At 44.4% G+C, this 17,122-nt stretch overlaps 1 protein-coding gene across 1 annotated transcript in view; it reads right to left on the bottom strand.

The window, feature by feature from the left end:
- Positions 1-589: 589 nt before the first annotated feature.
- Positions 590-17,122, bottom strand: part of Gadl1 (glutamate decarboxylase like 1) — a 141,706-nt gene continuing 125,173 nt past the window's right edge. The window contains exon 14 of the mRNA XM_051140300.1: positions 590-787. Within this exon, the coding sequence (XP_050996257.1) occupies positions 614-787 (174 nt within the window). The 3' untranslated portion in view covers positions 590-613. The remainder of the gene's footprint in view (positions 788-17,122) is intronic.

The following is a 17,122-nucleotide window of genomic DNA, read 5'->3' as shown; positions in this document are numbered from 1 at the left end:
AAGGCTTTTCCTGGACCGTTGTTTCTCAGCATTTTGTGTGTGTGTGTGTGTGTGTGTGTGTGTGTGTGTGTGTGTGTGTGTGTGTGTGTGTGTGTGTGCCTGCCTGTATCAGACTCACCTGTTGGGCTTATTAAAACTCAGGATGCTAGGAGCAGTTTCTGATGCAGGTGGTGTAGGGGTAAAGCTGAAGAATTTGCATCGTTAATGAGTTCCTGAGTGATGCTGATGCTGGGAGTACAGGGGCTACACTGAGCTTCACTGCTGTTAGTTCCAGACTGTTGGCCCTACGCTCTTTAAAGAGCAATGGGAACCTATACTCCGGTATCCATCCACGTGGCACTTTCTACAGTCTCCTCAGGACTGTTTCCAAGGAGACTATTTGAGAGAATAATTTTTTTTATTACTTCCACTTTCTCCATTCTACAAACAGTAGCAACAGGGCGGCTAAAGAACCTTTAGAACTATTTGCTTAGCATTTTGGTTTTCTGTGTTGGGAGTGGTGTTTCCTAATATTGCCAGAAGGACTGCCATCTATCTAGTGTGTCTTCAGATGCACTGGATCTGTGTCTCTCCCCAGGACAGAAGTGGTGCCTCTGGGGGGCAACAGCCATGGCTACATGTCTCTACCCAGGCTGTCTATCTCATCCAGGAGGAAGTCCATGTCTTCCCGGCTCACTTGAGGGCTGATGACCACCTGGCGGAAGAAGTTGACCTTCCCTCGGTGGGGCTGGTAGCCCAGCATGACACTTCCCTTCTTCATCATTTTTTCCTTAATGGCCGGGGCCACCTGCAAGGGGAGGGAGGGCACAGATGAAGCCAAGTGGTACAGCACTTCAATTGCTCTTTCGTTAACTGGTGTGGCTCTCAGTCTTGTCCCCAAGGCTGACATAATATAATATCATGGAGATCTTATAGCATATATATATACATATATACATACGTATGTGTGTATATGTATAGATACACACACACACCAAGTTGAGTGGCTGGGCTATGTTAGCTCACACTTGATACCATGGTGAGATACTGGCAGCATGTCCATTGACAGATGAGAAGTCAGGCACACGAAATCCCGTGAGCTCCCTTTCTGTAGCTGGGATTAAATGCTCTGTTCAAGAGGAAATTAGGGTAGGAAGGAGGTCATTTCAGCTTACAGATTACAGTTCATCATCAAAGGGTGTCAGGGCAGGAACTTAAACATGGACTTGAAACAGGTCCCATGGAGGAAACCCTACTTGGTTGGAGGGCTGACCCTCAGCTGGCTTTCTTACCCATCCCAGGACAACCTGAGCAGGAAACGGTGCTGTACACAGTGAGCTGGGTCCTCCTACAGCATTTAGCAATCAGGACACTCTCCCACACACATACACAGTATGATCTGGAAACTCTTCCAATTTCAGATGACTCAGGCCATGTCGAGTTGACAGTTAAAGCTACGTAGGTCTTGGGCTCCCTTACCGAACCCGAAGCTTGCCATTTCAGCGATGCTGGCTGGCCGATGGGCTCTCAGCATCACTTTTCTGCTGGCTTATGGTGCACATGGTCATACTTGGCGTGAATGTTGCAGGTGACCCTTGATGAGAGTACTTTATAGAATGGTCACGAGCCCTGGAGTCATCACTCTTCTATTTAAGAGAAGCCTCGCTTATGCATTTGAAAATCCTCACTTGATGGACAAGAAAATAAAACAAAACATAAACCATTTCCATCAAACATGAGGAAATAAAATGTAAATATCTGTAAAAATATAATAGGAAGACATTTAAATGTAAAATATAAAAATTACATATGAAATGTTATGTGATTATGCATCAGTTTTTTTTTCTTTTAGTATTTTATGCTTTAGCTTATTGACTTTCATGGATTTGACTATGGGGCTTCTCTGTTTATATGGCCGTACATGGATATGTGTACATCATATGTGTATGTGGGTGTTCGCACATGGCACATGAACTTCCTCTCAGTCATGTGTCACTGCATGCTCTTAAGGTCTCCCCGTTTGGTCACCAGGTAACGTAGAGCCATGGCTGACTTAGACTTGTGATAAAGCTTCCCCTACCCACGTCTGTTCAAACAAGTAATGACTGGCCACCTGTGTGTAACTGAGGCTGTGAGGGAAATGTTGCAAAGAAAGGCCTTGATCATGAGGGCCACAGGCTGGTCAAGGAGAGACAAACAGCATGAATGCCAGAGACCTAATGCGGATGGCTTTAGGATTGCTGTCCTTTCAGACCCATTCTCATCCGTTTCCAGCTCCACAGCCTGGGACCAACTTTAAATTTAAAGCAGTGTGTGCTTGGATTCAGCCTAATTTGCAGGCTTGTGCTTGCGCTCACTTCCATTTTTCTCTCAAAAAAGGCATTTCCTGTTCCACCTGTGGAAAGCATTTAGGACTTGAAGTCAGATTATGACGTTCCCAAGGCACAGCGAAGCCATTATCCAAACAAATCTGTCAGGCTGCCAGAGCTTATAAGCACATCAGAAATAGCTTTTCGTTTGTTTTGTTTTGTTTTAAGCTGTTTTACATTTTATTTATTTACTTGGGGGAAGGAGGCAGGGCACCTGCCACTACCACGTGTACGGAGATTAGAGGGCAATTTGTAAAAGCCAGTTATATCTATCCACTAACCACCACAGGTCGTCAGGCTCAGGGGCAAACACCTTCACCTACTGAGGCGTCTTCCAGCTCCAGAAATATTTTCTGGCGTCACAGACTGTAAACATAAGAGGCTACGGTTTACTATAAAGGTGTTCTGGATGTTCACATTGCTGCTGTAGTGTCAGGCACAAAAGCGTGCAGGCTTGCACAGGCAGAGTCCCTGAAGCAGGAAGCAAACTTCCTATGTTCAACTTTGTTTCTGCTTTTCTGAGATTACGAAGAAGTAATAAAACATCTCCGGGTCTCAGAATGAGCAGAGCGAGGGCTTGACAGAGTGCAGGGGACAGTTAACCTCTCCGTGAACCCCAGGATTAATTCCTAGAAATAGTCACTGCTAGATGCGTGGTAAAAGCCCCTTCTATCTAGAAATGCCACATGGGTAAGAAAGTCCCAAGGACCCTCACAGCTGGCAATCTGTGCAATTTCTAGCACATATCACTATCGTAACAGTAGCGGTCGTTACTGTTAACAAATATTTTGTTAGTTCTCTCTGTTTTGCTCATTTCAAACTAATTGGAAAGGCTGCATGTGTTTACAGTGTAGAGACCAGGAATGTTGTCATTGGCAGTCAGATTATCACCTTTGCACTTAAAAACCAAAACACCCACATTCCCCGCAAGGCTACAAGGCGCAGGCTGATACTAAGCAATTCAGATACACTCTCTGCTGGTGGCGGCAGCAGAGGAACGGCCCTAATCTGGCAGGATGGAATATTCACAGGGGAAAGAAAATATGCACAAACTAAATGTAAGTGCACGACGCTCATGCCTAGATGGAGCACGCATGGCAGAAAGCAATTTGGCAGGGCCGAGATTGCTTTCCGGCTCTCAATTATTTTTACAGCGGGCTTTTCCTTCAAATTGCAAATCAAATTCTTTCCTTGTGCCTCAGTGCGCATGTTAAGTGGAGAAGATCCCGACATTTCTGGTTTATTGCACAGTTTCCTCTCCACGTTTCCATAGGACGCCCGTTTCCCCTCTTAAATTACGTCCCAGTGATGACTTGGTCATTGCGATGGCATTCTGTTGTCATCCTGCTACAACACATGGTAGCAACCAAGTATTTAAAAAGTTGCTGAAGGGGCTGGAGAGATGGCTCGGTGGTTAAGAGCATTGTCTGCTCTTCCAGAGGACCCGGGTTCGATTCCCAGCACCCACATGGCAGCTCACAACTGTCTGCAACTCTAGTTCCAAGGAATCTAATATCTTCATACAAATGTATATAAAATAAAATCAAATAAATAATAAATAAAAAAAGGTGCTGAAACAGAAGGGAAGACTAAATAAAACAACTTTCTCTGACCAAGTGTGGCCATTTGAAAACAACTGGCTAGCAGCATCTCATTCGTTGTTAAAGGAAGATGGTCACATCCAGAAAATGTGTCCATATTTAATACTAACATTGGATACATATCCTGGGTGGAGTAGTGTACACTGCAGTCTAAAAATTCAGGAGATGGAGGCTAGAGGAAAAAGAATTCAAGGCTTACCTAAGCGCCATGAGATCCTGCCTCAGTAAGAATCAAAACAACAGGCTGGAGAGGTGGCTCAGCAGTTTAGAGCACTCACTGCCTTTGCAGAGGACCCAGGTTTGGTTCCCAGCATCCACATGGCAGCTCACAACCACCTGTAACGCTGACTGCCCTCCTCTGACCCCCTTGGGCCCCTGCACATTAATCCATAGTGGACACGTACACATTTATTTAAAACACGAACAAGTCACAATTGATAACCTGTCACAAAGGAAACATTTGGTTTTTTTTTTTTCTTACGGAGTCTGGCTGGCTACACAAACCGCACTTAAGGGCAAGCCCCATGCCCAGCAGTGGATGACCAACACAAAACAAACTCAATGGTATTTTTGAAAGAATTTTTTTTTTAATCATAATGCTTTGCTTGGGCATTAAAAAAAAACTGTACATACCTTTTGCATATATATGGTTTTTTTCCATAGGAAAAGTCACACATTACAGGTATGGGGCGCTGCCATGACAACCTCCCTACAATGGACCACTAACAGTTTGCCAAGCTTTAACTTATGTGATGGTAGACTATATACAAAACAGGACACTGTGCTCAGAATCTGTTAAGCACTCACATTAGGAGCTGCATCATTCATTTTTCTTTTCTTTTTCCTAGAAACATCTTTCCTTTCTATTATAAATTTCAATTATGCGGGGGGGGGGGTATTGAAACTAATTCACATAAAGCAAGATGGGTCAAGTAAGAAGATTCGTATGATGTAAACATCTTGTTGATGTCAAGGCAGAAACTGGCAGGCCTTACAGTTATTGGGCAGAGCATATCCAAAGTACTCACTACCCAGTGAGCTTAAAGGATTATGTTCATCAAACAAAGTGGCAAGCTGAACTTTTCTTCTCTGTTTTGAGACTTCTCAGCTTACATATCCTTGCCTCACAGAGTCTCCCCAGGGAGGATTCTTGGTGCTTTTCACCATTCATTCCTTAAATGTAATTTACTTTTAAGCACTTTTAATTTGTACCTTATCCCCCCCACCCCCTGCAATTCTCTCCTCTGTCTCTCTCTGTGTCTCTCTCTGTCTCTCTCTCTCTCTGTCTGTCTCTCTCTCTCTCTGTCTCTCTCTCTCTCTCTCTCTCTCAGCATCATCTCCAAAGACTTGACTCTTCAGAAGTGCGGAGCAAACCACAGCTTCTAATTGGCGCCTTCTCCTGAAGCGTCCTGCTACATCCCATTGTCAGTAAGAGCCTTTGCACTTTAAGCACTTTAGACATGGACTCTCACACCTCATGTGTGCTGTGACTGCACCATCTTCCATTCAGGCTCCAACTTCTCTTCCAGCCTGGAAAATGTAGACTTATTGGTTCCTTTAGAAAGCTGGACGTCATTGGTTACCTTGACAGTGTTCCTCGGTGGAGCCGCACCACTGATATTTATTATGGATAGAAATGACTTTCTGTGGTTTTCTAGAAAGGCCTGTGTTTGCTTAAGTCATCAGAATGGAGTTCTATTTTGTGGGTGAAGAAAAGACCATGATGTCCAAGTTCAAAACTTTCTCAAAGGTCCCTGGTACCCCTGTAGTCTGCTACTTATCTGCTGTCATATGAAGTTTGAGTATCAATTTTGGTGATGTATTTAAAGATATAGGCCACCTGGCTTCAGACCTCCGTCAGAGCAGCTGGATTTAGAATTGGATAAATATGCCCGGTGCTCTATATATTTGCTTACAAAGGAACTCAAATGTTCTTTATACGAGCTTATGAAACACTGAATAACAAAGTCTTCTTACAGGGCATCGGCAGAGGCAGTGGTAGGGTTGACAGTGAGGGGAAGGCATCCTGGGCAAGAAATGCAATCTTAGGAGAGCAGGGGTAGGGCTTAAAATCTGTTCTTGAGTTGCTTATGTCAATTTTCCACAAGTAAAACTTTCAAAACCAATGGCTTTTGGCAAAGTTAGCCAAGATGTTTGTCAACAGTAAAACTTGATAAAGTGTTCAAAACACTTAAACATGCCCCAGAAAACAGCCAGCATTTTCATTCTGAATGCTTGATGTGTCCATTTTCTTCCTTCAATGTATTTTCTGCCCACATCTTAGTATCTCTCCTGACTTAGTTTTTTACTTGTCTTACTCCTTTGTACAGTATTCTTGCCCTGATATCCCATAATTTAGAGTTGAGATATATCCCTGTAAGCATCTCAGGCTTAAATTATATAAAATTGTTTATCCATGGCCCATAAAATCATATGCATCTAAAAGATTGATTCAGCTTGGCAGACCATGAAGAAATAGGCTACATTTTCTCTAGATACGCTTTTTTCAATTCTGAATATTTTTAGCCTAATTTCTCCAAAGTACATCTGAAAAGTCAGAATAAAGTGTGCTTCCATGTAAAAGGACTGCCCATTCACGTTTTTCCTAATACAAGTGAGCAACTACCAACATTACAAGTTTAGAATCATAGTGTTTGAAGGAGGCAGTTAGCTTCACGTGGTATTTACACTGTAGAGACAACTGTGGCAGACGTTCCAATAAACCTAATGCCAGTCATATATTTGAGGCCAGCTGAAATGAACAGTCATAAAAACAAACCAAACTGAACCAAAAGCTTTAGCTGAAGAATGGACACAGTAAACACTTTACACCCTCTATAAAGCAAAGCTTAATCCTCGTTTGTGCTCCAGCAGCTGGCTGAGGTAATAGCAACCAAAGAGTTGTTATGGGCCAACACCCACATTTCAGCCACATTCAGAGATTTCCTTTGTGCGCTGATAAGTGAAGTGTATCTTCGTAAATTCCAGCAGAGATAGAAACAGTGGCACAGGAGCTTGTGAAAGCATGTCAGGAGGCTGGGGAGATGGTGAAGCACTCTTACCACAAAACACCTCAAGGACTTGAGATTGGATCCCATGTAAAGGTGGTAGGCACAAGATGGTCTCTGCCACTTGGTAGCAGGCTAGTCTTTTGAACTTGGTGAGCTCCACATTTACTGAGAGATCCTGCCTCAAAAAATAAAGTGTGGGAAGATATCCAATGTTGGCCTCTGGCCCCTCTCTCTCTCTCTCTCTCTCTCTCTCTCTCTCTCTCTCTCTCTCTCTCTCTCTCTCTCTCTCCACACACTCTCTCTCCTCTCTCTCTCTCTCTCTCCACACACACACACACACACACACACACACACACTGTTTGTTGCACATGCATACACAGCGCATCAAAGCATATAAGATTGCTACAATGACTGTAAGGTGCTACTTGCACTTAGTGTCCCCAAGATCAGAACATTAAATAATCCATAAGGCTTGAAATGACCCAACCCATACAGGGATTATGTTGCCTCAGCACCATTTTTCAGGAAAGGATGCCCCTGACAGCTCTTCCTGTTTTTCCTTGACTCACTAACTTTTCTGTGGACCAGAATAAATAACTAAATTTAAGGGTCAGCAGAAGAAGTAGAAAACTGAGAGTTGAAAAGGATTTTCATGCTGTTTCTCAAGGACTCTTAGCATGATTGAGCAGAAATGATCACATCTGTGGAGACTAAGAAAGCAAGAGCATACTCTATTTCCTTTTGGGTCCTGTGGGCAATGGCCCAATATCTCCACACACTTCTCCTGGCTATTTTAGCAGAGACAAGGGTTTTCCTCCCCAAATTGATGCCTGATACACTAAGTGGGTGAGTGACATGAAAGTTGGGCACCAAAGGACAGCATCCACACCTCACCTGTAGTGCTGGGCATGCAGCTCAGGGTCTGAATGCTTGCCTAAGATGCAAAGAGCCCTGGGTTCAGCCCTCAGGAACGCAAGCAAACCTCAGGGAGAGAAGGGATAGTTGAGGAGAATGCTAAGGAGGACAGAGATGCCGAGTCTCTATCTCAGGGCAACTTCCTGAGAATGGCATCTGCCTCCATTGCCTGAAGTGAAGTAACCATAGTAACCATGAGTCACTCCATTCCAAGAAGCTTCCTACAGCAACAAAGGCTCTTTGGGACATTAAATGCAAATGCCTCTGCCTGGCAACTTAGAAACAAACATGTCGACTTTTGGATAACACCCTCAAACCATGAACCAGGCACAACAAAAGGAAAACAAAACCACCCTCCTTAAGTTGCCTTTTTCCAGATTCTTGACCTACACAATACAGAGCCAAAAGCAACTGTTAAAAATGACAACATTTACGGTCAGCCAAATGGCTCCCAGAAAATGGTGTCTGCTGCTACCAAGCCTGATGACCTGAGTTTGATCCCAAGGACAACAGGGGTATGAAGACAACAGATTGTTACACATTGTCCACTGGCTTCCGGATCATGCATCATGGCAACTGCATACACACACACACACATACAAACACACTCGAGCACAAGTAGATATGATTAAAATTAAATAAAATGGCTATAATTGATAACTCATGAAATAAAAATTGTGCCTGGAACATTAAGTTCAGATTTTTGGTTTTGGCCTAAAAGTTTCACAATTTTCATCTTTAAATACTGTCTTTTCAGGCCCCTCCCCATTGCAACACAGGGCAGAAGTGTGGCAGAAGTGTGTAAGGGGAGAGATGGGAGAGAAAGAAACAGGAAACTGGAACAATTTGTGCACTATGGAGTGAGGCAGAACTGGAGATGTGAGAAACAGCCTGATGTGAGCAGCCTGTAACCTAAGGCCACGGTGATGTCCTAGCCCATGCTGTCCCCAAGGGTCACATCTGGGTCTGTAGCCCAGCAGCAGCAGGGGTCTGTGCCAATGCTTTATGTCCATGGCCTATGTCACCACCAAAGGCCATGCAGAGGTTCCTGGACTGGATTGCCACCGGGGCCATGTTGATGTCTGAAGGATGTGTGGAGCTGGCCCTGCCTCTCACCAACTGTGGCACTCCAGAGAGCTGATCCTGGCCCTTGCCTGGGCAGCTTGGGAGAGCTCGCCCAGAGGGTGTAAGAGCAGAAGAGCTAGTCTCGACCCTCATCTGATGGAAAGAGATGTGGGTAAGGAAAGAAGCCCTTCCCTACACCAGCCCCTCACCTCCTGTGGCAGGCAGGAGAACTGGCCCCACCCATCATCTGGGCGGGTAAGGGAGAGCTAGCAGGAGAACGGGAGGGCTGACCAACTCAGCTCCCACCCAGGCTCAGATCTAGGGCTTTGAACTGACCCATCTCAACATCTACTCCACCTATGAACTTCTAGCATACACGAAGGGGTCAGTCCTGTAGAACCAAAGCTACAGGATCTCCACGACACTGTAAAAACAATATATCCAAGAGGAGTCCCCATGTGGATCCATTGACAGATAGAGCAGCAGAAGCCAGAGACCTCAAGCCAGACCAATGATTCATTGCGATGAACATTTGCAAGTAAAGCCGTGTGGGCAAAATGGTATATTGTATGATACAACACAGCTTCCATGATGAGATTTTTGCTGTTATTGCTTTTCTTTTAAGTTTCTGTTTGTTGGTTGGTTGATTGGTTTTGGTTTTTCAAGACGGGTTTCACCCAGCCGAGCTGTTGGTGGCGCACGCTTTAATCCCAGCCCTTGGGAAGCAGAGGCAGGTGGATTGCTGTGAGTTCGAGGCCAGCCTGGTCTACAGAGTGAGTTCCAGGACAGCCAAGGATATACAGAGAAACCCTGTCTCGAAAAAAAAAAAATGAAAACAAACAAAGGACAGGGTTTCTCTGGGTCCTGAATTTGCTCTGTAGACCAGGCTGGCCTTGAACTCAGAGATCCACCTGCCTCTGATTTATTTACTTATTTATTTGTTTATTTATTTATGTTTTTTGTTTTCTTTTGTGGAGGAGGTTACAAAGGCAGGGGGCAGATATGGCAGAATGGGGAGATGAGTGAGATTGGGGTGCATGATGTGAAATACACAAATAAAAAGTACTGTCTTAGTTACATAATATGTAATACTTATCATTATAATAATATGTAATATATATTTTAAATTATTGTAATAGATTCACTTGGACTGAAGAGCTGCCTTCTGTTGGAAACTCCAACTTCTTGCTTCTGCTTGTTACTCATTAGGTAAGGAAATGCTTTCAGCCACCAGCATTGAATATTGACGATGGGAGAATTCTAGAGGGCATGACCTCTAATTGCCCTTCCATTTTACAGACAGATGATTACACAATCTATAATAAACATGGTTAGTATTTCTTCCTCTTTAAGCATTTTAAGGCTCATGTCTCCCACCGTCGCTACAGTGGCCAGAGCCATGTTAACTCCTAGCAGACACTGCAGGCGCTCCTTGTTTGTGACTGAAAGCGGTCCTGCCTCTCGTGCTTAACATACATTAACCCAACACATCACCCAAGCAAATCTCAGCATGTACTGCAGGGGACTCCTCTGCCTTCCTGTTGGGTTTGAAGGTCACTGAAAGTGTGAGGTTTAAGTCAATTTCTAAGGCTCTCATTCTTTCTTTATCCACTGAAGTGGGAAATATAATTTTGGATTAAATTTTTAGTATGTTCAGAAACAGGTGGAAAAATGAAAATTGCACTTTAAGAACTGCTCTTTATTTGGCATCTGAAATAATGGGTTCTACTGAATTAAGTCCTAGGAATGGAACCTGGGTGGGACACTGTATGCAGCACTGGCTGGCTAATCCATCTCTCCAGACAGCACCCCAAAAACAGTACAGAAATTGTTTCAACCTGGGTGAATGGATTATTGTAAAGATCCCTGAAATAATCCTCTCATCTCTTAACACAGCTCTGACCCAGTTTGGAGGCGTATCTTTAATACTTCCTCCTGCATCACTGACCTCCAGGACCAGTAGGCAGGTATGTCTGCATCCAACAGGCCACTTTCATCTCTGGGCTTACAAAGGGGTCAGTTGTTTTTTTTTTTCTCTCAAAAGGAAATTGAAACTTTTATGAATAGGCAGTATTTCAGGAGGCTTTACTTTCTATTTTATAAGCAGAGCAAATAGAGAGCAGAGACATGAAACAACAGACGTGTCTTGGAACAGCGCATTGGCAGAGTAGAAGGGAGAAGCCATCGCTCTGCTGGAGGTTAACCTCCACAGAGACTATTCACAAGCCCCAGGCCCTCACTCCAGCAGGAAATACAGATGTGTAGAGAGGATGAGGAGAAGCTGGTGGCTAGAGTGAAACACACAGGCGCAGCCCTGGGAGGAGAATGAGAGGCAGAGAGGGGACCTTACAGGAAGTGAGAACACCGAGTGTGGGCAGTGTGCTCGCTGCTCGAGCAGGAGGGCCCACGTTCAAGACTCAAGGAGTGACATAAATGCGAGGCTGGGGCAATATGTTTGTCATCACAGTGCTGGCCAAGGCAGCAGGTTTGAGGTGGAGGCAGAGGCAGAGGAGGCAGAGGACACAGAGGATGTAGAGGATGCAGAGATAAAGGCAGAGGCAGAAGCAGGAGAATCCCTGAGGCTTTCTGGCCAGCCAACCTAGCTGAATTGGGGACCCATAGGCTCAGTGAGAGACTTTATCCCAGAAAATAGTGTGGAGAAGTGATTAAGTAAATCCTGTTTATATTCTGAATGATAGAAAATTGGGTATGCTTTTGCACCAGTTTGTGAAACCCCTAAAACTGTGCATCACAGCTTTTCCCAAAGCAGACAAAAATTAGAAAATAAAACTGGAGTGCTCCCTGCTATATGCAGAGGCTCCTGGGTTTAAATGCTGGTCAGTCTTGCAATTGATTTGACTGACAGGGGTTTTCACCATCTTCCCATAAGCCATGAATTCATATGTTGCTCTGTGTTCTCTTGAATGCCTTCTCTCATGAGTAACTGGGCACAGATGTGCTCAGAAGCTGTAGTAGTCAGCTTTCCATTGCTGTGACATGGCACCTGTCTCGGTACTCTTTCCAAAATGCTGAGATCAGCTCCCCGTATTCTTTACCTCTTGGGCAAAATAATGACCCACGTCTTTAAGAACCACATTCTTTACATGGATGGCATGACACGTGATCAAATATCTCACATGACCTTAATGTAGGTGTGAACACTTAACTCCAGAGATAATATGGGCATAAATAGGGACACAGCCTTCAGCAAAGTACGCTGCTAAGCTTGGAGAGACTTAGACCCACCAAGCAGAGAGGGTGCTCTGGGCTTGAATAAGAATTGTCCCCCACTGGCTCATGTATTCGAAACTGTGCCCAGTTGGTGGTGCTATTTGGGGAGGTTAGAGACTGTTTAGGAAGTGGAGCCTTGCTTGAAGAAGTACGTCATTGGATGCAGGAGTTGTGGTTTGATAGACTGGCCCTACTTCCGGTTCTCCATCCGGCTCTGCTTCCTGTGTGTAGATGGAGATGCTATCTCTCGGCTCCTGCTCCTGCTCCTGCCACGCCTCCTTCAGAGCTGATATGGACTCTCTTTGGAACCAGAATCCAAACTTCTTCTGTCAGTTGCTCTAGGTTGTAATATATCCTTTCAGTGACAGGGACGGTAGTTTTTACAGCAGGTATCATTTGTAGGGTAGGCAAGGCCACTTGGAGGTGACAGTTTTTTTTTTTTAATGTACTTAAATAAACACAAAGGAAAGAAACTGAGACATGGCTTAACACCTGAACACCTTAACCCACCAGCACCAGCAGTGGGGTTTGAGGAGCATGATAGGAGGCCACCCTGGGTCGCCTGTAATGCATTCAGGTGGCTGGGGGCAAATGAGCTAGATTTATCACATTATCAATGTGGTGTGTGGGTTTTGTTTGTTTATTTGTTTGGCTTGGTTTTTGTTTTTTGTTTGTTTTTTGTTTTTTGGGGGTTTTTTTTTGTTTTTGTTTTTTTGGGGTTTTTTTTTTTTTTGTATGTGTGTGTGTGTGTGTGTGTATGTGTGTGTGTGTGTGTGTGTGTGTGTGTTCTTAGTGGACACCAGTACAGGGAATGAAAATAAACTAGTATGAGCTTTTAAAAACAGATTTATACATCTCTACGTGCATGTGTGTATATGTCATGCGTGTAAACGCCTGCAGAAGCCAGAAGATGTTGGGCCCCTGGAGCTGCAGTTACAATCAGTTGTGAGCTAACCAATGTGGGTGCTGGGAACTGAACTTGGGTCCTCCAGAAGAGCAGGAAGCACTGATCTTAACCAGGGAGCAGATTTCCAAACCCTGAAATAATATGAGGTTGAACAAGGAAAGACAGAAGTGTCTGGAGACAGTCTGCACTGAAAGAATGCTATTTAGCTTATAAAGTTTCCGGTTTCCATCCTCATAGGCTATTTTTGGTAGCATACCCATGGCATGTGCCTGGGAACATGTGTGTCTATAGCAGATGCTTTTCAGGTCTCCATGGGCTTGTTCTGTCCCTCAGATGGGGCTCATCACCACAAGGATGAGTATGGTGAGTCACATGACAAGCAGGTTATGAGACAAAGCAATCAGAAAGACCAAAAAGTAAGCCATCCTTCACCCTAGGATTTTAGCATATAAATTCTTAGATGGTCTGAAATTCCCTTCCATAGATAAGCCTCTAGACTCCAAGCATAAAACACACACACACACACACACACACAAACACAAACATACACACATACACGCACACTTACTCAGATAGATAGATAGACCACATACACAGTCAGACAGAAAGGCACAGACACACAGACAGATAGCCCACACACACACACACACACACACACACACACACACACACACACTTACCCAGAAAGATAGATAGACCACATACGCAGTCAGACAGACAGATAGACCCCCACCCACACACACACTTAACCAAATAGATATAGACCACATACACAGTCAGACAGATAGACACCCCCCACACTTAATCAGACAGATAGATAGATAACACACACAGTCAGACAGACACATACACACAGACACACAGTCAGACAGATAGACCACACACACACACACACACACACACACAAACGTACACACACACACTTAGACAGATAGACAGATAGACAGATAGAGGACACACACAGCCAGACAGACAGACACATACAAACACACAGTCAGACAGATAGACCACACACACACACACACACACACACACACAAACAAACACACAGACACAGACTTAATCAGACAGATAGACCACACACACAGTCAAATCAACAGACTCAGACACACAGACACACAGTCAGACAGATAGAACACACACACACACACACACACACACACACACACACACACAGACACAGACTTAATCAGACAGATAGATAGACCACACACACAGTCAAATCAACAGACTCAGACACACAGACACACAGTCAGACAGATAGAACACACACACACACACACACACACACACACACACACACACACACAGACACAGACTTAATCAGACAGATAGATAGACCACACACACAGTCAGATCGACAGACTCAGACACACAGACACACAGTCAGACAGATAGAACACACACACACACACACACACACACACACACTCCAGTCTCTTGACTACAGGCAGCTGTGAATCAGCTATGCAGATCTCTGTCAAGATGATGATGTGTTTGGCTATCTGAATAAGAAAGGGAGGGGAAGGAGCGAGGAAGAGAAATGTGGAATTAAATTGAGTTGGAAGCACACACCCTTATTCATTCTGGTAAAGTAGAAAGTCACATCAATTCATACATCTCTTTGGACATTTTTTTTTTTTTTTGCAAAAATGTTCAAATCCAATTTCTCCTAAAAAGATAGCCTCTGTTGTATTTTCTGAATCATATGAATGTGTCGGCATTTTAAAAAAAATATCGTATTATCACTTGCTTTGAAAGGAAAGCTCTAGACATGAAATGTGGACAAAATATTCAAATAGAGTGCAGGGTTTAATCATTTCTACAGTTTTATCTCTTTTTAAAAGATTTATGTGCATTTCATTTGTGGCTGTGTGTATATATAGGCCACATGAGTGCAGGTGACCTCAGAGGCCAGAAGAGGGCGTTAGATCTCCCTGGAGCTGGAGTTACAGGCAGTTGAGTCCCTAACACAGATGTTGGTCCTCTGGAAGATCAACACTGAACTGTCTCTCCAGTCCTAGATTTATTCTATTTTATATTTCCCCCTTTCACCTATTTTTCCTTTCTATCTAAAATCTGAATTTCACACTTGTTGTGATTGTGGTCTGCGGTTGGGACTGACTGTCTCCATTAAGGGGTCAGAGTGAATCTGTTCCTGATTCACTGCACTCCCTAGATCGCAGGGGTGGCTAATGATGGGTCTCTCCAAACTTCCTGCCAATCACACAGAACCATTCTATGACTTAAAAATGCTTCCTGTCAGAGCCACCTCAAAAAATATTTACAAGGACGGCCTACCAAACGCTCAGCAACACGGAGACCTCATTACTCATCTGGAAGCATAAAACAGACATGGGGGGGAAAAGGAAGTGAGCCTGAGCCTGGGAGGGACGTGCGTCCCTGTCTTCTACCGTCCCCTGGATCTAAACAATGGCGCAGAGGCTATGGATTGATTCGGAACGCCATCTAGTGAGAGTAAGGGGAAGTGCAGCGAGAAAGAGGAAAATTCCAAACTCCCCATTCAATTGTTTTGTGCTTCCTTTAGGACTATTATTAATCATTACAAGTCTTACTTTGTGGTGCATATCTCTTGTCATGACTACTCAAGGGGCTGAGGCAGGAGGGTCGCAAGGTCAAGGTTAACCTGGCTACTGAGTTCAATGCATGTGTGGACAGCTTTTTGGGAGACTTTGTCTAAACTAAACAAATAAACAATCAAATGAGCAGCCAAATAACAAAATGTGTAGGGATGTGGCTTGGTGGCAGAGAGTACTTTTGTGAGACTTACAAAGTCCCAGCTTCAGTCCCTAGAACTGTCCTCCTCCGACCAGAAATGATGTGATGCGTGCATGCGTGCGTGCTTGCATGTGTGCATGTCTGCTGTGCACCGGGCACAGGTACAGTTCAGAAGACACACTTTTGTTTGAGATAGGCTAAAGCTCCTGGCAGCTTCGGTAGGGTCACCTGTCTGCCTCCTGTCTCAAAGTGCTAGGATTCCACACAGGCAGCTCACCGGGCTTTTCACGTGGGCTCTAAATGCAGGTCCGCAGGCTTTACTGACAGAGGCATTTCCAGCTCCACAGCCCCGTGAGTTCTTAAGTTATGGAAGAGTCACAAAGCACAACGACTTTAGCACAGACCAGAGTCAACTCATTACCCTACCGGCCTCTTGGGACAGGTAGACCAGCAAGCTCCCTGGCTTGGTGCTCTTGCACAGGCATCTGTGAGATTGGGGTCATTTCCTCCCACGAGAAAGTCAGCTTCTGTGACGTCAGTGATACCTAAAGGTCCAAGAAGATGGATATGGGGGTCCCAGGGTGCCAGCCAAGGTGTCCTTCAATTAAGGGTTCATTGTGTAAGAGATTCCGGCTATCAAAAAATTTTAAATTGTCTAGACCTCAATAGTATTTTCTACCAAAAAAAAAAAAAAAAATCAGTACCAATAGCAGCTACTTTGCAGCATTCTGTGCTCAAAGGGCACTCAATAAATATCACACTGCTCAATAACTAGAGGTGGCAGATAAAGTTTTTAACCCTGGGAAGACAACGAAATATAATTCAGCTGTTACAGTTTGATTTTTTTTTTTTTTCCTATGTAAAGCCGAGTCCCTTGTTCCTTTCCTTTTTGAACCTCTCACCCTACCTTTCAGTGCCATCTCTCTGAGTCTGGTTTGGTGCTTTTTCCGACCTGAATAAATGCTATGTGATTTTCCTCTCAGGTCCTTAAAGTGAAAGAAAAGGCAAAAGAATAAAACTGCCCCAGCTCAATCCTGTGATGACTTTACCAGAGCTAGATGTCAGTGTTTCCTAACTTGGGTCACTCTGATCTTTAAACAAATGCTGCCACCGCCACCAAACCTCACTCACTCTTCCCATTTCAAGCTTGCTTGTGGCTCTCCCCCCCCACCCCGAGACAGGGTTTCTCTGTGTAGCCTTGGCTGCCCTGGACTTGGTTTGTAGGCCAGGCTGGCCTTGAACTCACAGTGGTCCACCTGCCTGCCTCAGCCTCCCGAGTGCTGGGGCTTGCTTGCGTCTTTCCCC

Source organism: Acomys russatus, chromosome 32 (assembly GCF_903995435.1).
Source record: "Acomys russatus chromosome 32, mAcoRus1.1, whole genome shotgun sequence".
NCBI lineage: Eukaryota > Metazoa > Chordata > Mammalia > Rodentia > Muridae > Acomys > Acomys russatus.
Note: the sequence above shows the minus strand (reverse complement) of the source record. Positions and strands in the feature narration are given on the sequence as shown.